The 26874-nt window shown below is 42.5% G+C and overlaps 1 protein-coding gene across 1 annotated transcript; it reads right to left on the reverse strand.

Annotated features, from left to right (window-relative positions):
• Positions 1–3997, reverse strand: LOC109782006 (uncharacterized). The gene is made up of 4 exons (XM_020340595.3): positions 3194–3997; positions 2415–2493; positions 777–841; positions 1–281 (listed from the first exon to the last, which is right to left on the reverse strand). The coding sequence occupies exons 1-4, from the start codon at positions 3862–3864 to the stop codon at positions 257–259; spliced, it is 840 nt and encodes a 279-aa protein (XP_020196184.2). The 5' UTR covers positions 3865–3997; the 3' UTR covers positions 1–256.
• Between the last annotated feature and the right edge of the window lie 22877 nt (positions 3998–26874).

Raw genomic sequence — 26874 nt, forward strand, 5'->3', positions numbered from 1 at the left:
TAACAGCAAGAAGCAATCTGCTACATCATATAACATACGTACAATGTGATCAGCATCAAGTTTACAATTGGATAACAACTCTACAAGTGTACAGTCTACCACATGATTATCACATGAGCCCTACAAGTGTACAGTCTACCACATGAGTCTACCACATGAGTCTACAAGTGTAGAGTCTACATCATATAACACACATACAAATAGGATCATCCTAAAGTGCTTCATTACTCCCAAAACTAGCTCCAATGAGCTAGAACTATGCTTCTTCCAACTTCTTTGTCCTGATGCTCGCGAAGAAACATGAAAGGCCAGCATTTGCAAGTTATAGAACAAAATGATTAGGAACAAAATAAAAGTAAATCTGACAGCATATTTACTTTGCAAGGAACCACAACATATTTCTGCAGAAAAAGAACATGTATGCAAACCAACCACCAAACAAATAACGAGCTGGTTCATCTTATACCAGAATAAAAAGAACACCGACAAGGAATAGAAGCATTCCTTGGTTTTCAAGCACACCAATTCATAGACATGATTTGGATATGGAAAAGACGAACATAGCAACAAGAGATAATCATAGAAAGTCGTCCATCCTACTATTCAATAAATGGTTCAGATTTCACCGTAACAAAACACTTAACAAGCTCAACACTTGTATTTTTGCTTGCTGCAATCTAAACAACATCACCACAAGTTCTATGATGCATCCAAACTAGTGAACTTTGTGCATAGATCGGATCAAATCGAAGAGAGAAGGGGAAGGGAAGGGCTACCTTGAGGATCGAATGGAATCAGCCTGCTTCTTCCTGCCATCTTCTTGTGAACAACCTTCTTCTTCCTGCCATCAACAGAAAGCTTTTTAAGAAGTACAACAGGAGAAACGTTTCATACAGCGGAAAGGGGGACTTGATCAACATCCACTAACTTCACAAAAGAAAACACCTATCCAGGCAATAATTTCCCCCTGATTTAATAAGACAGCATGCCCGTGAAAAAAACTAGGCTAATTTACTTCTTCATGGGATTCAGATAAAAAAGGGTTCAAAAAGGGACCTATCCAAGAACCACATGTTAAGATCTGGAGAATGGAGGTAAATTATTTGACCATCGACATTCCGTGATCAAGGTAAACTGTAGCTAACTAGCTGATTGACCAATCAGAAAATGTATAAAGTAACCACCAATGCAACAGATTATGTTCTACTTCTAGCGCATTCATTCATAAGCGAAACATGGTGAACTGGAATCTAGAACTCATCGACATAGGGAGACTTGATCCACATCCAACAAATAGACACGAGCTAGATTTGAGGAATTCAGTCAAACAAATCTGTAAAAGTAAGCATTCATGCCTGCTGGATTTGTAAGCAATTAGTTGATCCACCAAACGGGAAAGAGCATTGACATCATTAAATTGCAGAAGCAAAACTAACAGCAACCCAAAATCACCCAAATCACTAGTTGATTAGCAACAGACAAGACACGCGTGCGTGGTAATTCGAAGAAGAAACGGCCCTGCCGACAACAGCGCCGCCCATGACAAGGAGCTGCCCAGTACAATCCACCAATTAGTATACATTACATGACAGGTTATTTACTACTCCATAAGTACATAAGTAGTATTTGTATCAGTACAGCTACACTGGCACGTAGTACAAACATGGTATCTCAGCATTCACTTGTAGGTGGCATCTGTATATACCTAGAGGTTAGCTCATCTTTTTATGTCAAGAATAGAAATCATATAGATTTCCTTGAATAACATAGGAGAAGAAAAATGTTCAGCAAGTATGTATCACAAATTTAATGATGAGACAAGGCTAGATGAAGACATTTTCTAATTGACAAGCACCCAAATATATACAGGCACCAGTTCAGGAAATTTATGACTTGGACAGTGTATTAATAGCAGATATGACGAACTAATGTACTTGTACTTGATCTAGTTGAATACATGCAGAATAAGTTCATGGTATAATTTGAATAGGATCAACAAGCCATTTATGTTGCCTTTCATCCAAATTTGATGTATTTCCATGCTAAGGTGCATACGATTGTATTTCCGTGAGGGGGTTATTTCATATCCCTTAATTTTAGTACATTGGCATGATAACATGCTAGCTTTGGCAACATTGAGACAATCAATTAATCTGCACCGAGCAAACATGAATAGGATTGAAGGAATAAATTTTGTTCAGATTCAATTATATATAACACATTCACATCAGATTTAATTGGAAGCAACTTAAACTGCTGCATGAAGGAAACGTCTGTGGACCGCTCCGCCATGTAAACAGCTGAATTTGAATAAATATAAACATGTAACAAAATGGAAATGTTATGATATCTCTGTTGCATGAGTTTTTATCATCAATCGCATCTCGACTCGGTAGATCTACCCGACTTCGTACCCGAAAGTCCCCATCACCAGCGTAGACACATGGCTGTGTCGTCTTCGTGCTGGATCTTGGCCAGACCAAAGTCAGCAACCTGCACAAGACATAAAAAGCCCCATCACGCTCTGAGATGAACATTCAGAATATATCTTCCAAGCACATGTACGCATGCATGTCCCAGTTGAATAAAAGACTTCATTTTAATAGTTGGATTCCGGAGACAATTCTTAGTGCTTCAAATCATTCAGTTATCTGAATTAACAGTATAGAAAAGAATTGAAGATCTCAATGACAGTAGTAATTGGAGGGATAAATCAACACTTGTTCTAAGGACAATAAGATGATTGGTGCCAGGCAGTGTGGGGTCTCATCAGTCACCAAGCTGAACATCAGTGGCTTATCTCCTCTAAAAGTGCAACCTTATTTTGCATCTACACTAGCCCCTAATCGTGCAACAATTTACAGTAATTTGAGGAGTATTTGCTAGGATCATGATGACAATTTTAGATTAAATTGCAGTGTTTGTCATCCACAGTTGTATGGTTCTATCTAGGATTACATAAAAACAGAGAAAACAGGGAACTACCCAGCATCCACGACTAGAGCTAGTAGTAGGAACACATGGTACAGTAGTAGAGCCGCAGCACAACTACTGTCAGCCGGCAAGGCATGCGTTGTGCTACCTACTCATGGTTCAGAGAGCCATCTCGCTGAACCTGAACCTGAATGGTCTTGGCAATCCCTGACAGAACCTGAACTATCAGATGCGCATGATTGGGAGTAGTAGTACGTACAGGAGGATGTTGAGCGGTAGGCCCCTGTCAGCGAAGTCGGCTGCGAAGTTGTGGCCTGGCGCATGGTCTCGGCGGGGGTGAGGTTCCAAGAGGCTACGGCGACGTGGGTGCCGTGCCCCGCGTGCCGCCAGCACCCGCGCCATCTCCACGCAGATCCCGCTCAATGCACCTCCCAGCAGTAGCGAATCCAGTGAGTCCAAGCCAAACGGGGGAGAGAGAGAGCAGAGAGGAGAGGACCAAGAAAGGGAGAAGGGTGAGGAAAAGTACATGTGACTATGGCGGTGAGGCTGGCTGCGGAGACCGAGCGCGTTGCCGGGAGCGGGAGGGAGGAGGACATCAACGTGGGACGCCGGCCAGCCCAAGCCCCGTCGGTGGAGAGCGCCTGCTCGATCCAGATCGATGTCCTGATTGGCGTGGGGTTGCCTGCGAATCTTGGGGGCGGCTCTGGGCATGGGCTCGATCTTGGGTCGGCCTCGACCTCGTGTACGGTGAGGGTCGTCGATGGTGGCGGTGGGGATGGGGTTGGGGGCGGCGGCAGATCGAGATCTGAGGGAAGGAGAAGGGGGTGGGGTTGGGGCGTGGGCGCGGGGCGTGGGTGGGAGGGAGAAGGGGGCAGCGGCGGCTGGAGTGGGAGGGGAGTTAGGGCGGGACGAGCGCGGCGACTGAGGCATCAGGGATGGGGTGGCTCGGCGGGCGGAGGAAGAGAGGCGTGGACTCCGGCGCGCGGGCAGCGGAGTGTGGTGGCGCGCGGGCGTGGGCGGCGGGATCTGAATCGGGGGCGGGAGGTAGGTGGCGGCTGCGAGTGGATCTGAATCGGGGGAGAGAGGGAGGAGTGGAGTTAGGGTTTGGGTTGGCCGGTGAGTGAGAGATGTTGGATTCGCCTGGTGTGGACGGTTCAGATCACATAGAGTGGGGTGATCCGTGAGAAGTGTTCTGATTGGTCCGAGAATCTGTGATATAAAATAATTTCCAAGTAGTAAAGATAGAGCTATTTTGTGAAGCAACTATCAAAAATATTTTGCAAAAGGGCATTATACAAATTTTCACTCAAGTTAGACCACATTTTATGGATGAGCACCAATTTGTATGCATTTCTGATCTTTCTAGCTATTTTTAATCATTTTTCGAGTGTCCAAACTGAGTTTTTTTGTGAAGGACCTATAATATATTTGTTGCAAAATTGGACCAAATCATTTTTATGAAATACTAGGCCTCATTTAATGCACAATTGACCAAATTATTGGGTGTAAAAAGTTTTGATACACCTCTCGTGAAAAAGACAAATTTTCGCCGATTTAGTTGGAAACGGGTCAAATTTGAACTGCGGCTGCCTCATAGTTTGCTATTTATTTTTTACAAAAATCATTTCTAGGTACAAAAGTATCTATTTATTCAGAGAAACACCAAAAAAATTCCAAGATTCAACCACTAGCTAGGAACGGTCATTCCCGCCGTTTTGACCGCATTTTGAAACGGGCATAAAAAATTCAAAAAAAATAAAAAAATTGGAAAACCTTCGCATTGTGTCATCATATGTGACCAAGTTAGCAGGAAAAATAATAAAATTGTAATACGGCTATTCTTTTAAAAAAGTGTTCTCAGAAACGAGCTATCATGTGTGGAGATCAATGGCTTTCAAGTCAAATGATCAATCTTATGGCCACATTCATTGCCTAGTTTGTTCAAATGATCTCAAATTGTGCACAAGGGTGCATATTGGAATGGCAAACAATGTTGCCTCAGGAAATTTTCATTTTCTTTGGAAGAAAAAGTCATTTTCCATTTTTCGAGTGCCCCAAATGAGGTTTTTTTGTGAAGAACCTACCAAATAATTGATGCAAAATTGGACCTAATCATTTTTCTAAAATACTAGGCCATATTTAATGCACAATTGACCAAATTCTTGGGTGTAAAAAGTTTTGATCCACCTGTGGTGAAAAAGACAAATTTCCGCCGATTCAGTTGGAAGCGGGTCAAATTTGAATTGTGGCTGCCTCATAGTTTGCTATTTATTTTTCCAAAAATCATTTCTAGGTACAAAAGTATCTATTTAATCAGAGAAACACCAAAAAAATTCCAAGATTCAACCACTAGCTAGGAACGGTCATTCCCGCCGTCTTGGCCGCATTTTGAAACGGGCATAAAAAATAAAAAAAAATAAAAAAATTGGGAAACCTTTGCATTGTGTCATTATAGTGGCCAAGTTCCCAGGAAGAATAACAAACTTGTAATACAACAATTATTTTTAAAAAGTGTTCTCAGAAACGAGCTATCACGTGTGGAGATCAATGGCTTTCAAGCCAAATGATCAATCTTATGGTCACATTCATGGCATAGTTTTTTCAAATGATCTCATATTGTCCACAAGGGTGCATATTGGAATGGCAAACAATATTGCCTAAGGAAGTTTTCATTTTCTTTGGACGAAAAAACCATTTTCCATTTTGCGAGTGCCCAAAAGGAGGTTTTTTTGTGAAGGACCTCCCAAATAATTGTTGCAAAATTGGACCAAATCAATTTTCTAAAATACTAGGACATATTTAATGCACAATTGATAAAATGGTTGGATGTAAAAAGTTTTGATCCACCTCTTGTGAAAAAGACAAATTTCCGCCGATTCAGTTGGAAGCGGGTCAAATTTGAACTGCAGCTGCCTCATAGTTTGCAATTTATTTTTTCCAAAAATCATTTCTAGTTACATAAGTACCTATTTAATCTTAAATACATGGTTTGGTGGCGATACGTCGAGGTTTGGGCGGTGGCCGAGGGCCCCAACTCTAGAGCGCGTAAACTCGCATGCCCGCCGCGTTGTCACCGTGTGACCGTGGCACTGCCATGTGTTCTGGGAGGCCTAGGCATGTCTAGTGGGTTGGGCACTCCCCAGGTAGGTGCTAGGAAGAAAATTACAACATAAGATTCTCACGAGGAGACCGATCGATGCTGAAACATGAATTAGCAGCCAAGTGTTTGATTAGCGGTACGGGAAATGTACATGGCTAATGGGCGTGAGTTTTGGCTGAGGATGATCAGCTACTAAGAAGACCGTCTTCACAAATTTTCAGCTCAAAAGGAGGAGCCTAGGTGGTACTTGCTTTGCAAAGTACCACACTGGACATAAATACGAATGTTGAAGCTGGGCTCAAACTAATGAATGGATTGAGCTGGCATTTGGTGGAGGATGGTTATTTGAGCATAGGAAAGCACCGTAGAAAATGGATACTATTTGGACATGCCAAAGTGGTACTTCCTTCACAAAGTGTTGTTCTGAACAAAATAGGAAAATGAATATTGTTGAATTATTTTTGAACTAGGAAAGGAAGGTTTTTTAAATATTTGATGAAGATATGATCCAAAGAATTTATGAGATTTTTTTGGGAATTTTGGGAATGACAGAAATATAGGTTGCTTCACAACCTGGGGCAAAAATTGCCACATGGACATGACACATAGGCAACACTGATGAGGTGGCGCCCAGTCGTAGCAACCCACCACAATTTACAAGGTTATGAACATCTATATTGGTCGTGATCAGCTAGGAATAAGGTAGCGGACCAGTGCTATCTGCTTTATGACCATTTCGTGTAAGGAAATTATGACCTTTCTGACCAAAATGGTCGTTATAGTTTAGGGTTTGGAGCCCCCCGAACAGCTTTTGACCAATTGGTCTGAAATGGTCATAGATCTATGACCAATTCTTCCAGGGTCACTGACAGAAGGTCACTAGTTGACATATTTCTTGTAGTGAGCTCAAGCAGTGGGCGCGTGAGATCACAGCAGCGGAGCCATCATTCGATGCTCAAAAGGCACTAAAGTGGTCCAGCGCGCATATCATTTTTGACGCCGAGGACTACCCTGATCGCACAACTGCGGTCGGGTGCTTGCCGTTGTTGGTTTCGCCAACGATACGCAACCTCAAAGTGACAAAAATGCTAGTTGACGGCGGGGCTGGTCTGAACTTGATCTTGCCTGTTGTGATCAAAAGGCTGCAGAATCCTGATGGAGACCTCGAGGAGATGGGCACGTTTCAAGGGGTCAACCCGGGAAGGAGCCAGCCGAAGGGTAAGGTCACGCTGCCCGTGACGTTTGGAGGCGAGTTGAACTACAGGACGGAGAGGATTGTTTTCGATGTAGCCAAGATCCCCTTGCCCTACAACGGGATCCTTGGCCGCCCGGCACTAGCTAAGTTCATAGCGGCGTCACACTATGCCTACAACACGCTGAAGATGCCTGGGCCGATGACCATCATCACCGTCCCCTGCGACAAGAAGGACGCGCTGATCTGCGCCGACCAACTCTACTGGGAAGCAGTTGCAGCGACTGCCACCGAGGCACTTGCTCCTGCCGCTGAAGCTCCGGAAGGGAAGAAGACCGGCAAGACCTCTCGCACCCGCTCCGGCAAGCGACCTCTTCGGAGTGTTGTGCTCCCGTCGAGGACGTGCCAGAGAGCTCCACCGCCAAGAGCAAGAAATCCAGAGCTGCACCACCAGAGACCAAGAAGGTGTCCATCAAGGAGGATGGCATGGGAGGGGCTTTCACCATAAGCTCCTCCCTTGACAGAAAATAGGAAAGCGCGCTTGTCACCTTCCTGCGGGCGAATGTCGATGTGTTTGTGTGGCAAGCATCCTACATCCCCGGCGTTCCCAGGGAGGTGATTGAGCACCATCTTGCTGTCTGTCCTCATGCGCGACCCATCAAGCAGAAGGTCAGGAAGCAAGCTTTGGAGCGGTAGGAATTCATCACGGAGGAGGTCAGGAAGTTAGAAGCAGCAGGTTTGGTGAGGGGAGTACTCCATCCAACGTGGTTGGCCAATCCAGTGGTGGTGCACAAGGTGAATGGGAAGTGGAGGCTGTGTATTGATTACACGGATATCAATAAGGCTTGTCCAAAGGACCCTTTCCCGTTGCCGCGCATTGACCAGATTGTCGACTCCACGGCCGGGTGCGACTTGTTATCATTCCTCGACGCCTACTCAGGATACCACTAGATCTCCATGACAAGAGAAGATGAGGAAAAGACAGCATTCATCACCCCGTGTGGTACATATTGCTTTTTGCGAATGCCTTTCGGGTTGAAGAGTGCTGGCTCAACGTTTGCAAGAGCAGTCCAAATCGGTTTTGAGCCCTAGCTACATAGAAATATGGAAGCATATATGGATGACATAGTGGTCAAAACCAAGGACAAGGCAACACTGGTACAAGATTTAGAAGAGACGTTTGCAAATCTGCACAAGATCAACCTCAAGTTGAACCCTGAGAAGTGTGTCTTCGGCGTTCCGTCCGGCAAACTTCTCAGGTTCTTTGTGTCTCAGCGTGGGATCGAGGCGAACCCAGACAAGATCAAGGCTATTGAGCAAATTGAGGCACCTAAACGGATGAAGGATGTGCACCGGCTCACTGGCTGCGTTGCCGCCATGAGCAGGTTCATTTCCAAGTCTGCCGAGCGTGCCCTCCCCTTTTTCAAAATCTTGAAGAAGGCGGGCCCAATGGAGTGGACCCCAAAGGCCGAAGCAGCGCTGCAGGATTTGAAGAAATACCTCTCCTCTACGCCGATACTGGTTGCGCCTAAACCACAAGAGCCGTTGCTGCTGTATCTTGCGGCAACGAACCAAGTGGTTAGCGCCGCGCTAGTGGCACAGAGGGAGGCCGACAAAGAGACAGCGGCAATGGCAGGACGAGCGGATGACGAGCCAGGGCTTCCCCCGGCAGGGCCTAGTACCGGCGAGGTGAGGCCCCCGGCAGAATCTGACGTCGGCAGGACAGGGCCCGTGCAACCTAATGGAGTGGTGCAGAAGAAGAAGATGATGCAGCACCCAGTTTACTTTGTCAGCTCCCTCTTGCAGGGGGCTAGATCTGTTGGGGAACGTAGTAATTTCAAAAATTTCTACGCACACGCAGGATCATTGTGATGCATAGCAACGAGAGGGGAGAGTGTTGTCCACGTACCCTCGTAGACCGTAAGCGGAAGCGTTATGATAACGCGGTTGATGTAGTCGAACGTCTTCCTGATCCGACCGATCCAAGTACCGAACGCACGGCACCTCCGAGTTCTGCACACGTTCAGCTCGATGACGTCCCACGAACTCCGATCCAGCAGAGCTTTGCAGGAGAGTTCCGTCAGTACGACGGCGTGATGACGGTGTTGATGGTGCTACCGACGCAGGGCTTCGCCTAAGCACCGCTACGATATTACCGAGGTGGAATATGGTGGAGGGGGGCACCGCACACGGCTAAGAGATCAATGATCAATTTTTGTCTCTATGGGGTGCCCCTGGCCACGTATATAAAGTTGTCGAGGAGGGGGAGAGGGCCGGCCCCTATGGCGTGCCCTGGAGGAGTCCTACTCCCACCGGGAGTAGGATTCCTCCCCTTCCATGTAGTAGGAGTAGGAGACAAGGAAGGGGAAGAGGGAAGAGAAGGAAGGAGGGGGCACCGCCCCTCCCCCTAGTCCAATTCGGACTAGTCATTGGGGGGGCGCGCGGCCTGCCTCTCTCTCTCTCCCCTAAAGCCCAATAAGGCCCATATACTTCTTCCCCCGTATTCCCGTAACTCCCCGGTACTCCGAAAAATACCCGAACCACTCGGAACCTTTCCGATGTCCGAATATAGTCGTCCAATATATCGATCTTTACGTCTCGACCATTTCGAGACTCCTCGTCATGTCCCCGATCTCATCCGGCACTCTGAATTACCTTCGGTGCATCAAATCACATAAACTCATAATACAAATCGTCACCGAACGTTAAGCGTGCGGACTCTACGGGTTCGAGAACTATGTAGACAAGACCGAGACACGTCTCCGGTCAATAACCAATAGCGGAACCTGGATGCTCATATTGGCTCCCACATATTCTACGAAGATCATTATCGGTCAAACCGCATAACAACATATGTTGTTCCCTTTGTCATCGGTATGTTACTTGACCGAGATTCGATCGTCGGTATCTCAATACCTAGTTCAATCTCGTTATCGGCAAGTCTCTTTACTGTTCCGTAATACATCATCCCGCAACTAGCTCATTAGTTAATGCTTGCAAGGCTTATAGTGATGTGCATTACCGAGTGGGCCCAGAGATACCTCTCCGACAATCGGAGTGACAAATCCTAATCTCGAAATACGCCAACTCAACAAGTACCTTCGGAGACACCTGTAGAGCACCTTTATAATCATCCAGTTACGTTGTGACGTTTGGTAGCACACAAAGTGTTCCTCCGGTAAACGGGAGTTGCATAATCTCATAGTCATAGGAACATGTATAAGTCATGAAGAAAGCGATAACAACAAACTAAACGATCAAGTGCTAAGCTAACAGAATGGGTCAAGTCAATCACATCATTCTCCTAATGATGTGATCCCGTTAATCAAATGACAACTCATGTCCATGGCTAGGAAACTTAACCATCTTTGATTCAACGAGCTAGTCAAGTAGAGGCATACTAGTGACACTCTGTTTGTCTATGTATTCACACATGTATTAAGTTTCCGGTTAATACAATTCTAGCAATAATAATAAACATTTATCATGAAATAAGGAAATAAATAATAACTTTATAATTGCCTCTAGGGCATATTTCCTTCAATCTCCCACTTGCACTAGAGTCAATAATCTAGTTCACATCGCCATGTGATTTAACACCAATAGTTCACATCACCATGTAATTAACACCCATAGTTCACATCGTCATGTGACCAACGCCCAAAGGGTTTACTAGAGTCAATAATCTAGTTCACATCGCTATGTGATTAACACCCAAAGAGTACTAAGGTGTGATCATGTTTTGCTTGTGAGAGAAGTTTAGTCAACGGGTCTGCCATATTCAGATCCGTATGTATTTTGCAAATTTCTGTGTCAACAATGCTCTGCATGGAGCTAATCTAGATAATTGCTCCCACTTTCAATATGTATGCAGATTGAGACTTTGAGTCATCTGGATCAGTGTCAAAACTTGCATCGACGTAATCCTTTATGACGAACCTTTTGTCACCTCCATAATCGAGAAACATATCCTTATTCCACTAAGGATAATTTTGACCGCTGTCCAGTGATCTACTCCTAGATCACTATTGTACTCCCTTGCTAAACTCAGTGTAGGGTATACAATAGATCTTCTACACAGCATGGCATACTTTATAAAACCTATGGCTGAGGCATAGGGAATGACTTCCATTCTCTTTGTATTTTCTGCCGTGGTCGGGCTTTGAGTCTTACTCAACTTCACACCTTGTAACACAGGCGAAAAACTCTTTCTTTGATTGTTCCATTTTGAACTACTTCAAAATCTTGTCAAGGTATGTACTCATTGAAAAAACTTATCAAGCGTCTTGATCTGTCTCTATAGATCTTGATGCTCAATATGTAAGCGGCTTCACCGAGGTCTTTCTTTGAAAAAACTCCTTTCAAATACTCCTTCATGCTTTCCAGAAAATTCTACATTATTTCCGATCAACAATATGTCATTCACATATATATACTTATCAGAAATGCTGTAGTGGTCCCACTCACTTTCTTGTAAATACAGGCTTCACCGCAAGTCTGTATAAAACTATATGCTTTGATCAACTCATCAAAGCGTATATTCCAACTCTGAGATGTTTGCACCAGTCCATAGATGGATCACTGGAGCTTGCACATTTTGTTAGCATCTTTAGGATCGACAAAAAACTTCTGGTTGCATCATATACAACTCTTCTTTAAGAAATCCATTAATGAATGTAGTTTTGACATCCATCTGCCAGATTTCATAAAATGTGGCAATTTGCTAACATGATTCGGACAGACTTAAGCATCGCTACGAGTGAGAAAATCTCATCGTAGTCAACACCTTGAACTTTGTCAAAAACTTTTTTTGACAAGTCTAGCTTTGTAGATAGTAGCACTACTATCAGCGTCCGTCTTCCTCTTGAAAATCCATTTATTTTCTATGGCTTGACGATCATTGGGAAAGTCAACCAAAGTCCATACTTTGTTCTCATACATGGATCCCATGTCTGATTTCATGTCCTCAAGCCATTTCGCGGAATCTGGGCTCATCATCGCTTCCTCATAGTTCATAGGTTTGTCATGGTCAAGTAACATGAACTCCAGAATAGGATTACCGTACCACTCTGGTGCGGAACGTACTCGGGTTGACCTACGAGGTTCGGTAGTAACTTGATCCGAAGCTTCATGATCATCATCATTAACTTCCTCAATAATTGGTGTAATCATCATTGGAACTGATTTCAGTGATGAACTACTTTCCAATTCGGGAGAAGGTACAATTACCTTATCAAGTTCTACTTTCCTCCCACTCACTTCTTTCGAGAAAAACTCTTTCTCTGGAAAGGATCCATTCTTCGCAACGAATGTCTTGCCTTCGGATCTGTGATAGAAGGTGTACCCAACTGTGTCCTTTGGGTATCCTATGAAGACACATTTCTTTGATTTGGGTTTGAGCTTATCAGGATGAAACTTTTTCACATAAGCATCGCAACCCCAAACTTTAAGAAGCGACAGCTTAGGTTTCTTGCTAAACCACAGTTCTTACGGTGTCGTCTGAACGGATTTAGATGGTGCCCTTTTATTAACGTGAATGCACCTATCTCTAATGCATAACCCCAAAACGATAGTGGTAAATCGGTAAAAGACATCATAGATTGCACTATATCCAATAAAGTACGGTTATGACGTTCGAACACACCATTACGCTGTGGTGTTCCAGGTGGCATGAGTTTGTGAAACTATTCCACATTGTTTTAATTGAAGACCAAACTCGTAACTCAAATATTCGCCTCTGCGATCAGATCGTAGAAACTTTATTTTCTTGTTACGATGATTTTCCACTTCACTCTGAAATTCTTTGAACTTTTCAAATGTTTCAGATTTATGTTTCATCAAGTAGATATACCCATATCTGCTCAAAACATCTGTGAAGGTCAGAAAATAACGATACCCGCCGCGAGCCTCAACACTCATCGGACTGCATACATCAATATGTATTATTTCCAACAAGTCTGTTGCTCGCTCCATCGTTCCGGAGAATGGAGTCTTAGTCATCTTGCCCATAAGTCATGGTTCGCAAGCATCAAGTGATTCATAATCAAGTGATTCCAAAATCCCATCAGCATGGAGTTTCTTCATGCGCTTTACACCAATATGACCTAAACGGCAGTGCCACAAATAAGTTGCACTATCATTATTAACTTTGCATCTTTTGGCTTCAATATTATGAATATGTGTATCACTACGATCGAGATCCAACAAACCATTTTCATTGGGTGTATGACCATAGAAGGTTTTATTCATGTAAACAGAACAACAATTATTCTCTAACTTAAATGAATAACTGTATTGCAATAAACATGATCAAATTATATTCATGCTCAATGCAAAACACCAAATAACACTTATTTAGGTTCAACACTAATCCCGGAAGTATAGGGAGTGTGCGATGATGATCATATCAATCTTGGAACCACTTCCAACACACATCGTCACTTCACCCTTAACTAGTCTCTGTTCATTCTACAACTCCCGTTTCAAGTTACTACTCTTAGCAACTGCACTAGTAACAAATACCGAGGGGTTGCTATAAACACTAGTAAAGTACACATCAATAACATGTATATCCAATATACATTTGTTCACCTTGCCATCCTTCTTATCCGCCAAAAACTTGGGGCAGTTCTTCTTCTAGTGACCAGTCCCTTTGCAGTAGAAGTACTCAGTCTCAGGCTGAGGTCCAGACTTGGGCTTCTTCACTTGAGCAGCAACTTGCTTTTCGTTCTTCTTGAAGTTCCCCTTCTTCCCTTTGACCCTTTACTTGAAACTAGTGGTCTTGTTAACCATGAACACTTGATGCTTTTCTTGATTTCTACCTTCGTCGATTTCAGCATCACGAAGAGTTTGGGAATTACTTTCATCATCCCTTGCATATTATAGTTTATCACTAAGTTCTAGTAACTAGGTGGTAGTGACTAGAGAACTTTGTCAATTACTATCTTATCTGGAAGATTAACTCCCACTTGATTCAAGAAATTGTAGTACTCAGACAATCTGAGCACATGCTCACTAGCTGAGCTATTCTCCTCCATCTTGTAGGCAAAGTACTTGTCAAATGTCTCATACCTTTCGACATGGGAATGAGTATGAAATACCAGTTTCAACTCTTGGAACATCTTATATGCTCCGTGGCGTTCAAAACATTTTTGAAGTCCCGGTTCTAAGCCGTAAAGCATGGTGCACTAAACTATCAAGTAGTCATCATACCGAGCTTTGTCAAACGTTCATAACGTCTACATCTGCTCCTGCAACAGGTCTGTCACCTAGCGGTGCGTCAAGGACATAATTCCTCTGTGCAGCAATGAGGATAATCCTCAGATCACGGATCCAATCCGCATCATTGCTACTAACATCTTTCAACATAGTTTTTCTCTAGGAACATATCAAAATAAACATGGGGAAGCAACAACGCGAGCTATTGATCTACAACGTAATATGCAAAATACTATCAGGACTAAGTTCATGATAAATTAAAGTTCAATTAATCATATTACTTAAGAACTCCCACTTAGATAGACATCCCTCTAATCATCTAAGTGATCACGTGATCCATATCAACTAAACCATGTCCGATCATCACGTGAGATGGAGTAGCTTTCAATGGTGAACATCAGTATGTTGATCATATCTACTATATGTTTCACGCTCGACCTTTCGGTCTCAGTGTTCCCAGGCCATATCTGCATATGCTAGGCTCGTGAAGTTTAACCTGAGTATTCCGCGTGTGCAACTGTTTTGCACCCGTTGTATTTGAACGTAGAGCATATCACACCCAATCATCACGTGGTGTCTCAGCACGAAGAACTTTCGCAACGGTGCATACCCAGGGAGAACACTTATACCTTGAAATTTAGTGAGAGATCATCTTATAATGCTACCATCGATCTAAGCAAAATAAGATGCATAAAAGATAAACATCACATGCAATCAATATAAGTGATATGATATGGCCATCATCATCTTGTGCTTGTGATCTCCATCTCCGAAGCACCGTCATGATCACCATCGTCACCGGCAAGACACCTTGATCTCCATCGTAGCATCGTTGTCGTCTCGCCAACTTATGCTTCTACGACTATCGCTACCGCTTCATGATAAAGTAAAGCATTACAGGGCGATTGCATTGCATACAATAAAGCGACAACCATATGGCTCCTGCCAGTTGCCGATAACTCGGTTACAAAATATGATCATCTCATACAATAAAATATCGCATCATGTCTTGACCATATCACATCACAACATGCCCCGCAAAAACAAGTTAGACGTCATCTACTTTGTTGTTGCAAGTTTTACGTGGCTGCTATGGGCTGAGCAAGAACCGTTCTTACCTACGCATCAAAACAACAATGATAGTTCTTCAAGTTAGTGTTGTTTTAACCTTCTCAAGGACCGGGCATAGCCACACTCGATTCAACTAAAGTTGGAGAAACTCACACCCGCCAGCCACCTGTGTGCAAAGCATGTCGGTAGAACCAGTCTCGCGTAAGCGTACGCGTAATGTAGGTCCGGGCCACTTCATCCAACAATACCATCGAACCAAAGTGTGACATGCTGGTAAGAAGTATGACTTGTATCGCCCACAACTCACTTGTGTTCTACTCATGCATATAACATCTACGCATAAAACCAGGCTCGGATGCCACTGTTGGGGAACGTAGTAATTTCAAAAATTTCCTACGCACACGTAGGATCATTGTGATGCATAGCAACGAGAGGGGAGAGTGTTGTCCACGTACCCTCGTAGACCGTAAGCGGAAGCGTTATGACAACACGGTTGATGTAGTCGTACGTCTTCACAATCCGACCGATCCAAGTACCGAACGCACGGCACCTCCGAGTTCTGCACACGTTCAGCTAGATGACGTCCCACGAACTCCGATCCAGCAGAGCTTTGTAAGAGAGTTCCGTTAGCACGACGGCGTGATGACGGTGTTGATGATGCTACCGACGCAGGGCTTCGCCTAAGCACCGCTACGATATTACCGAGGTGGAATATGGTGGAGGGGGGCACCGCACATGGCTAAGAGATCAATGATCAATTGTTGTCTCTATGGGGTGCCCCCTGGCCACGTATATAAAGGAGTGGAGGAGGGCCGGCCCCTATGGCGCGCTGATACGTCCATTTTGCATCATGCTTTTATATCGATATTTATTGCATAATGGGCTATTATTACACATTATGTCACAATACTTATGCCTATTCTCTCTTATTTTACAAGGTTTACATAAGGAGGGAGAATGCCGGCAGCTAGAATTCTGGGCTGGAAAAGGAGCACAGATTAGAGACCTATTCTACACAACTCCAAAAGTCCTGAAACTCCACGAAAGTTATTTTTGGAAATAATAAAAATACTGAGCGGAAGAAATACATCAGGGGGGCCTCCACCTGTGCACGAGGGTGGGGGGCGCGCCCTACCCCCCTGGGCGCGCCCCCTGCCTTGTGGGCCCCCTGTTGGCTCTCCGGTGGCCATCTTCTGCTATATGAAGTCTTTCGTCCGAAGAAAAATCAGAAGCAACCTTTCGGGACAAGACTCCGCCGCCACGAGGCGGAACCTTGGCGGAACCAATCTAGGGCTCTGGCAAAGCTGATCTGCCGGGGACACTTCCCTCCGGGAGGGGGAAATCATCGCCATCGTCATCACCAACGCTCCTCTCATCGGGAGAGGGCAATCTCCATCAACATCTTCACCAGCACCATCTCATCTCAAACCCTAGTTCATCTCTTGTATCCAATTCTTTTCTCCAAGTCTGGGATTGGTACCTGTAGGTTGCTAGTAGTGTTGATTACTCCTTGTAGTTGATGCTAGTTGGTTTATTTGGTGGAAGATCATATGTTCAGATCCTTTATGCATATTAATACTCCTCTGCTTATGAACATGAATATGCTTTTTGAGTAGTTATGTTTGTTCCTGAGGACATGAGAGAAGTCTTGCTATTAGTAGTCATGTGAATCTGGTATTCGTTCGATATTTTGATGAGATGTATGTTGTCTATCCTCTAGTGGTGTTATGTGAACATCGACTACATGACACTTCACCATTATTTGGGCCTATAGGAAGGCATTGGGAAGTAATAAGTAGATGATGGGTTGCTAGAGTGACAGAAGCTTAAACCCTAGTTTATGCGTTGCTTCGTAAGGGGCTGATTTGGATCCATATGTTTCATGCTATGGTTAGGTTTACCTTAATACTTTTGTTGTAGTTGCGGATGCTTGCAATAGAGGTTAATCATAAGTGGGATGCTTGTTCAAGTAAGAACAGCACCCAAGCACCGGTCCACCCACATATCTAATTATCAAAGTACCGAACGCGAATCATATGAACGTGATGAAAACTAGCTTGACGATAATTCCCATGTGTCCTCGGAAGCGCTTTTCTCTATATAAGAGTTTGTCCAGGCTTGTCCTTTGCTACAAAAAGGATTGGGCCACCTTGCTGCACTTTATTTACTTTTGTTACTTGTTGCTCGTTACCAATTATCCTACCACAAAACTATCTGTTACCTATTATTTCAGTACTTGCAGAGAATACCTTGCTGAAAACCGCTTATCATTTCCTTCTGCTCCTCGTTGGGTTCGACACTCTTACTTATCGAAAGGACTACAATAGATCCCCTATACTTGTGGGTCATCAAGATTCCTTTCTGGCGCCGTTGCCGGGGAGTGCCGCGCCTTTGGTAGCTGGAATTTGGTAAGGAAAAATTTATATAGTGTGCTGAAATTTACTGTCTCTTGTTACTATGGAAAGTAATCCTGTGAGGGGCTTGTTCGGGGTATCTTCACCCCAACCAGTAGAGCAAAGAGTTGCTCCTCAACCTACTGAACCTACTGAAGATGAAAATGTTTACTTTGAAATTGCTTCGTGTATGTTAGAAAAACTGCTAGCTAATCCTTTTGCAGGAGATGGAACAAAGCATCCTGATGAGCACCTAATATATGTGGATGAAGTTTGTGGATTATTTAAGCTTGCAGGTGTGCCTGGAGATGTTATTAAGAAGAAGGTCTTCCCTTTATCTTTGAAGGGAGATGCATCGACATGGTATATGCTATGTGATGATACGGGGTCATGGAACTACAAACGATTGAAATTGGAATTTCATCAGAAGTTTTATCCTATGCATCTTGTTCATCGTGATTGCAATTATATATATAATTTTTGGCCTCACGAAGGAGAAAGCATCGCTCAAGCTTGGGGGAGGCTTAAATCAATGTTATATTCATGCCCCAATCATGAGCTCTCAAGAGAAATAATTATTCAGAATTTTTATGCTCGGCTTTCTGATATCAACCGCACCATGCTCGATACTTCTTGTGCTGGCTCTTTTATGACGAAGACTATTGAATTCAAATGGGATTTATTGGAAAGAATTAAATGCAACTTTGAAGATTGGGATCTCGGCGAAGGTAAGGAGTCAAGTATGACACCTAAGTTTGATTGTGTTAAATCTTTTATGGATACCGATGTTTTTCGTAAGTTTAGCACTAAATATGGACTTGACTCTGAGATAGTAGCCTCTTTCTTTGAATCTTTTGCTACTTATATTGATCTCCCTGAGGAGAAGTGGTTTAAATATCGTCCTCCCATAGAAGTAAAAGTAGTTGCACCTATTAAAGTTGAAGAAAAGACTATCACTTATAATGATCCTATTGTTCCTACTTCTTATGTTGAGAAACCACCTTTCCCTGTTAGGATAAAGGATCATGCTAAAGCTTCAACTGTGGTCCGTAAAAGCAATATTAGAACTTATACACCTCCTGAGAAAATTAAAGTTGAACCTAATATTGCTATTGTTAAAGATCTCTTGTCTGATAATATTGATGGGCATGTTATTTATTTCTGTGATGAAACTGCTAGAATTACCAAACCTTGTGCTAAAGATAAACATAGACCTGTGGTAGGCATGCCTGTTATTTCTGTTAAAATAGGAGATCATTGTTATCATGGCTTATGTGATATGGGTGCTAGTGCTAGTGCAATACCTTTTGACTGATACAAAGAAATTATGCATGATATTGCACCTGCTGAGATAGAAGACATTGATGTCACAATTAAACTTGCCAATAGAGATACTATTTCACCAATGGGAATTGTTAGAGATGTTGAATTCTTGTGTGGGAAAACTAAATATCCTGCTGATTTTCTTGTTCTTGGTTCCCCACAAGATAGCTTTTGTCCCATTATATTTGGTAGACCCTTCTTGAACACCGTTAATGCTAGGATAGACTGCGAAAAGGATGTTGTTACTATTGGTCTAGGTGATATGTCTCATGAGTTTAATTTCTGTAAATTTCGTAGACAACATCGTGAAGAGGAATTGCTAATTATTGGTCTCACTTCTATTGCCGTAACTCCTAGTGATCCTTTAGAACAATATTTGCTAGACCATGAAAATGATATGTTTATGAATGAAAGAAAGGAAATAGATGAAGTATTCTTTAAACAGGAACCCATCCTGAAACCCAATTTGCCTGGTGAAATCCTAGGGGATCCTCCTCCACCCAAGGGTGATCCTGTGTTTCAGCTTAAACCATTGCCTGATACTCATAAATATGCTTATCTTGATGAAAAGAAGATATATCCTGTTATTATTAGTGCTAACCTTTCAGAGCATGAAGAAGAGAGATTATTGAAAACTCTGAAGAAGCACCATGCTGCTATTGGATATACTCTGGATGATCTTACGGGCATTAGTCCCACTCTATGTCAACATAAAATAAATTTGGAGAAAGATGCTAAACCAGTTCGTGATCACCAACGACGACTGAATCCTAAGATGAAAGAAGTGGTAAGAAAGGAAATACTAAAGCTTCTTGAGGCAGGTATAATTTATCCCGTTGCTGATAGTCAGTGGGTAAGTCCTGTCCATTGTGTCCCTAAGAAGGGAGGTATTACTGTCGTTCCTAATGATAAAGATGAATTGATTCCGCAAAGAATTATTACAGGTTATAGGATGGTAATTGATTTCCGCAAATTAAATAAGGCTACTAAAAAGGATCATTACCCCTTACCTTTTATTGATCAAATGCTAGAAAGATTATCCAAACATACACATTTTTGCTTTCTAGATGGTTATTCTGGTTTCTCTCAAATACCTGTGTCAGCTGATGATCAATCAAAGACCACTTTTACTTGCCCTTTTGGTACTTCTGCTTATAGACGTATGCCTTTCGGCTTATGTAATGCACCTGCTACCTTTCAAAGATGCATGATGGCTATATTCTCTGACTTTTGTGAAAGGATTTGTGAGGTTTTCATGGACGATTTTTCCGTCTATGGATCCTCTTTTGATGATTGCTTGAGCAACCTTGATCAAGTTTTGCAGAGATGTGAAGAAACTAATCTTGTCTTGAATTGGGAAAAGTGCCACTTTATGGTTAATGAAGGTATTGTCTTGGGGCATAAAGTTTCTGAAAGAGGTATTGAGGTTGATAAAGCCAAGGTTGATGCTATTGAAAAGACGCCATGTCCCAAGGACATCAAAGGTATAAGAAGTTTCCTTGGTCACGCCGGTTTTTATAGGAGGTTCATTAAGGACTTCTCAAAAATCTCTCGGCCTCTGACTAATTTATTACAAAAAGATATACCATTTGTCTTTGATGATGATTGTGTAGAAGCATTTGAAATACTTAAGAAAGCATTGATCTCTGCACCTATTGTTCAGCCACCTGATTGGAATTTACCTTTTGAAATTATGTGTGATGCTAGTGATTATGCTGTAGGTGCTGTTCTAGGGCAAAGAGTTGATAAGAAATTAAATGTTATTCAATATGCTAGTAAAACTCTAGACAATGCTCAGAGAAATTATGCTACTACTTAAAAAGAATTCTTAGCAGTTGTATTTGCTTGTGATAAGTTCAGACCTTATATTGTTGATTCTAAAGTAACTATTCACACGGACCATGCTGCTATTAAATATCTTATGGAAAAGAAAGATGCTAAACCTAGACTTATTAGATGGGTTCTCCTGCTACAAGAATTTGATTTGCATATTGTTGATAGAAAGGGAGCTGAGAACCCCGTTGCAGACAACTTGTCTAGGTTAGAGAATGTGCTTGATGACCCACTACCTATTGATGATAGCTTTCCTGATGAACAATTAATGTCATAAATACTTCTTGTACTGCTCCATGGTATGCTGATTATGCTAATTATATTGGTGCTAAATTTATACCACCTAGTTTCACATACCAACAAAAGAAAAGGTTTTTCTATGATTTGAGGCATTACTTTTGGGATGACCCACATCTTTATAAAGAAGGAGTAGATGGTGTTATTAGACGTTGTGTACCTGAGCATGAACATGAACAGATCCTATGCAAGTGTCACTCCGAGGCTTATGGAGGACACCACGCTGGAGATAGAACTGCACATAAGGTATTGCAATCCGGTTTTTATTGGCCTACTCTCTTCAAGGATGCCCGTAAGTTTGTCTTATCTTGTGATGAATGTCAAAGAATTGGTAATATTAGTAGACGTCAAGAAATGCCTATGAATTATTCACTTGTTATTGAATCATTTGATGTTTGGGGCTTTGATTATATGGGACCTTTTCCTGCCTCTAATGGTTACACACATATTCTAGTTGCCGTTGATTACGTTACTAAGTGGGTAGAAGCTATCCCAACTAGTAGTGCTGATCATAACACTTCTATTAAAATGCTTAAAGAAGTTATTTTTCCGAGGTTTGGAGTCCCTAGATATTTAATGACTGATGGTGGTTCACATTTTATTCATGGTGCTTTCCGTAAAATGCTTGCTAAGTATGATGTTAATCATAAAATTGTATCTGCTTATCACCCTCAGTCTAGTGGTCAAGTAGAATTGAGTAATAGAGAGCTCAAATTAATTTTGCAAAAGACTGTCAATAGATCTAGAAAGAATTGGTCCAAGAAACTTGATGATGCATTATGGGCCTATAGAACTGCATATAAAAATCCTATGGGTATGTCTCCGTATAAAATGGTTTATGGAAAAGCATGTCACTTACCTCTCGAACTAGAACATGAGGCTTATTGGGCTATTAAAGAACTCAATTATGATTTCAAACTTGCCGGTGAGAAGAGGTTATTTGACTTTAGCTCACTTGATGAATGGAGAACCCAAGCCTACGAAAATGCCAAGTTGTTTAAAGAAAAAGTTAAAAGATGCATGACAAAAGGATACAAAAGCGTGAGTTTAATGTAGGTGATTATGTATTATTATACAACTCTCGTTTAAGATTTTTTGCAGGAAAACTTCTCTCCAAATGGGAAGGCCCATACGTTATCGAGGAGGTCTATCGTTCCGGTGCCATAAAAATCAACAACTTCGAAGGCACAAATCCAAAGGTGGTGAACGGTCAAAGAATTAAACATTATATCTCAGGTAATCCCATAAATGTTGAAACCAATGTTATTGAAACCGTAACCCCGGAGGAATACATAAGGGACACTTTCCGGAACGTCTCAGACTCCGAAAAGGAATAGGTATGTGGTACGGTAAGTAAACCGACTCCAAAACAGTTCTAAAGGCAATTTTTCTCCGTTTTGGAATATTTAGAAAAATAGAAAAATAAGAAGCAGTCCGGGAAGGACACGAGGTCTCCACGAGGGTGGAGGGCGCGCCCTACCCCCTGGGCGCGCCCCCTACCTCGTGGGCACCTCGTGTGTTCTCCGGACTCCGTTTTCTTGCACGATACGTATTTTGGTTAAGGATGGCAATGGGTAGGGTATGGGGTGGGTAGAGCAATACCATACCCATACCCATGTCGTCAATGGGTACACAATTCTATCCATACCCGTACCCATGGGTATGAAACTTTACCCGTATCCATACCCGATGGGTATCCATACCCATTGGGTACCCAACGGGTAGATCAAACAGTACACACGTTATTCATAATTTTACATTCATATAGCACATTTGAAAAAAGCATTGATCTCAACTCAATAACAAATAGATGAGTACATGCCAATTATCTCAATTCAAATTAACAATTGGTGACAACTTTAACATAGGTTCACAGGCTCACGACACAACTTTAACATAGGTACATTTGTGAATCATGGGTAAGGTCCACATGTCAATATAAACGGGTAAGGTATGGGTATATCCATGGGTAAAAGGCTATACCCTTGCCCTACCCATGACTTAATGGGTAGGGTATGGGTACTACCCATGGGTATAAAATTGTGCCCATACCCTGCCCATGCGGGTACCGTATCCGCGGGTACCCGTACCCATGGGTAAAATTGCCATGCTTAATTTTGGTCGGTAAAAATTCATTATATAATCTCCCGAAGGTTTTGACCCCTGTATCACGCAATTATCATCTGTTCTTGTTTCGAGTTATTTTTCTGACAGATCTAGATTATCATGAGGTCTCCAAGTGCCCCCAAGGACAAGTTCTTCGAGAAGGTCATCAACCCTTACCTCGCGGAGGTGCTGCGACACCCTCAAACCATTGAGATGCGTGATGGGTTGCTGCACATCCGCGATGTTGAGGGACCGAAGGGGACCGGAAGCGTGGAGACGAGGCTCGAAGCAATGGAGCAACAAGTTTTCAAGTTCCAGGGGATGGTGGAACGTGGACTCAACTCCAACCACATGATGATCGCGGAGTTCACTAACAACCACAAGCTGGATGCCAAGAACATTGGGGAGACCATCTTCAAGCTTCACGAGAAGATCGAGCACCTTCAAGCCCAAATCTATGACCTGCAAAACCAAAACTGTGAGTATGAATATAGATTCAAAAGGATGAGTTTGGCTGCAGATTTAAAGATCCCGGAGACTCGATCATCCTTCTATGATGGTGAGCCTATGCCTTGGAAGATGGACGACAAGCCCGCATCATCAACAACTCCGCCACCTTCCTCACCAACAAAGGAGATATAATCACATGGGTATGGGCACTCCCCTTGGCAACTGCCAAGCTTGGGGGAGGTGCCCCGGTATCGTATCGTATCACCATCACATCTCTATCTTTACAGTTTTTCTTAGTTCGATCCTTTTAGTAGTATCTTGATCTAGTAGAATAAAGTTTATGGCATGATCTAGTTTTGAGTTTTGCTTTATGATCCCTCTATGTAATCGAGTCCGTGAGCTATATAATAAAGATTAGTGTTGAGTCAAGGGCTTGATTATTTTTCCATGATCTTGAGTGAATAAAAGAAAAGAGAAAGGAATAAAAAGAAACAAAGAGATCATATTGATCTTATGGAGATTAATGACTTCACATAGAAAGAGTATGATGATTAAAAATTGTTGGGAGTTGACAAACATAGCTTTGGTCATCGTTGCAATTAATATGAAGTAATAAAGAAAGAGAGGTCTCGCATATAAACACACTATCTTGGACATCTTTTATGATTGGGAGCACTCATTAAAATATGACATGCTAAAGAGTTGATGTTGGACAAGGAAGACAACGTAATGGGTTATGTTTTCTTATAACTGAGATAAAGTATATTGTCATGGATCATCCAACATGTTGAGCTTGCCTTTCCCCCTCATGCTAGCCAAATTCTTTGCACTAAGTAGAGATACTACTTGTGCTTCCAAATACCCTTAAACCAGTTTTTCCATGAGAGTCCACCATATGTACCTATGGATTGAGTAAGATCCTTCAAGTAAGTTGTCATTGGTCCAAGCAATAAAAATTGCTTTCTAAATATGTATGATTGATTGGTGTGGACAAAATAAGCTTTATACGATCTTGTGATGTGGAAGAAATAAAAGCGACAGACTGCATAATAAAGGTTCATATCACAAGTGGCAATATAAAGTGACGTTCTTTCGCATTAATATTTTGTGCATCCAACCCCGAAAGCGCATGGCAACCTCTGCTTCCCTCTGCGAAGGGCCTATCTTTTATTATTATCTTCTACCTTATGCAAGAGTCATGGTGGTCTTCACCTTTCCTTTTTACATTTTATCCTTTGGCAAGCACAGGATGTTGGAAAGATCCTGATATATATATCTAATTGGATATAGGGTAGCATGAGCTATTATTGTTGACATTACCCTTGAGGTAAAAGGTTGGGAGGCGAAACTATAAGCCCCTATCTTTCTCTGTGTCCGGTTAAAACTCCGTAACCACAAGTATTGCGTGAGTGTTAGCAATGATGAAAGACTAAATGATAGTTGAGTATGTGGACTTGCTAGAAAGCTCTGACATAGACTCTTTCCGATGTTATGATAAATTGCAATTGCTTCAATGACTGAGATTATAGTTTGTTAGTTCTCAATAAAGTTTCTGATTCATACTTTGCATTGTGATAGATTATTACTTGAGCAAAAGAAATCATATGACAATATCCATATATGTTGCTGTTATGAGAATAATCATGATGCCCTCATGTCCGTATCTTATTTTATCGACACCTCTACCTCTAAACATGTGGACATATTTATCGTTATCGGCTTCCGCTTGAGGACAAGCGAGGTCTAAGCTTGGGGGAATTGATACGTCCATTTTGCATCATGCTTTTATATCGATATTTATTGCATTATGGGCTATTATTACACATTATGTCACAATACTTATGCCTATTCTCTCTTATTTTACAAGGTTTACATAAGGAGGGAGAATGCCGGCAGCTGGAATTCTGGGCTGGAAAAGGAGCAAATATTAGAGACCTATTCTGCACAACTCCAAAAGTCCTGAAACTCCACGAAAGTTATTTTTGGAAATAATAAAGAATATTAAGCGGAAGAAATACATCAGGGGGGCCTCCACCTGTCCACGAGGGTGGGGGGCGCGCCCTACCCCCCTTGGCACGCCCCCTGCCTCGTGGGCCCCCTGTTGGCTCTCCGGTGGCCATCTTCTGCTATATGAAGTCTTTTGTCCGAAGAAAAATTAGAAGCAACCTTTCGGGATGAGACTCCGCCGCCACGAGGCGGAACCTTGGCGGAACCAATCTAGGGCTCCGGCAGAGCTGTTCTGCCGGGGACACTTCCCTCCGGGAGGGGGAAATCATCGCCATCGTCATCACCAACGCTCCTCTCATCGGGAGAGGGCCATCTCCATCAACATCTTCACTAGCACCATCTCATCTCAAACCCTAGTTCATCTCTTGTATCCAATTCTTTTCTCCAAGTCTGGGATTGGTACCTGTAGGTTGCTAGTAGTGTTGATTACTCCTTGTAGTTGATGCTAGTTGGTTTATTTGGTGGAAGATCATATGTTCAGATCCTTTATGCATATTAATACTCCTCTGATTATGAACATGAATATGCTTTGTGAGTAGTTACGTTTGTTCCTGAGGACATGGGAGAAGTGTTGCTATTAGTAGTCATGTGAATTTGGTATTCGTTCGATATTTTGATGAGATGTATGTTGTCTATCCTCTAGTGGTGTTATGTGAACGTCGACTACATGACACTTCACCATTATTTGGGCCTAGAGGAAGGCATTGGGAAGTAATAAGTAGATGATGGGTTGCTAGAGTGACAGAAGCTTAAACCCTAGTTTATGCGTTGCTTCGTAAGGGGCTGATTTGGATCCATATGTTTCATGCTATGGTTAGGTTTACCTTAATACTTTTGTTGTAGTTGCGGACGCTTGCAATAGATATTAATCATAAGTGGGATGCTTGTTCAAGGAAGAACTACACCCAAGCACCGGTCCACCCACATATCAAATTATCAAAGTACCGAAC

The sequence above is a fragment of the Aegilops tauschii genome, chromosome 3 (assembly GCF_002575655.3).
Source record: "Aegilops tauschii subsp. strangulata cultivar AL8/78 chromosome 3, Aet v6.0, whole genome shotgun sequence".
NCBI classification, from domain to species: Eukaryota; Viridiplantae; Streptophyta; class Magnoliopsida; order Poales; family Poaceae; genus Aegilops; species Aegilops tauschii.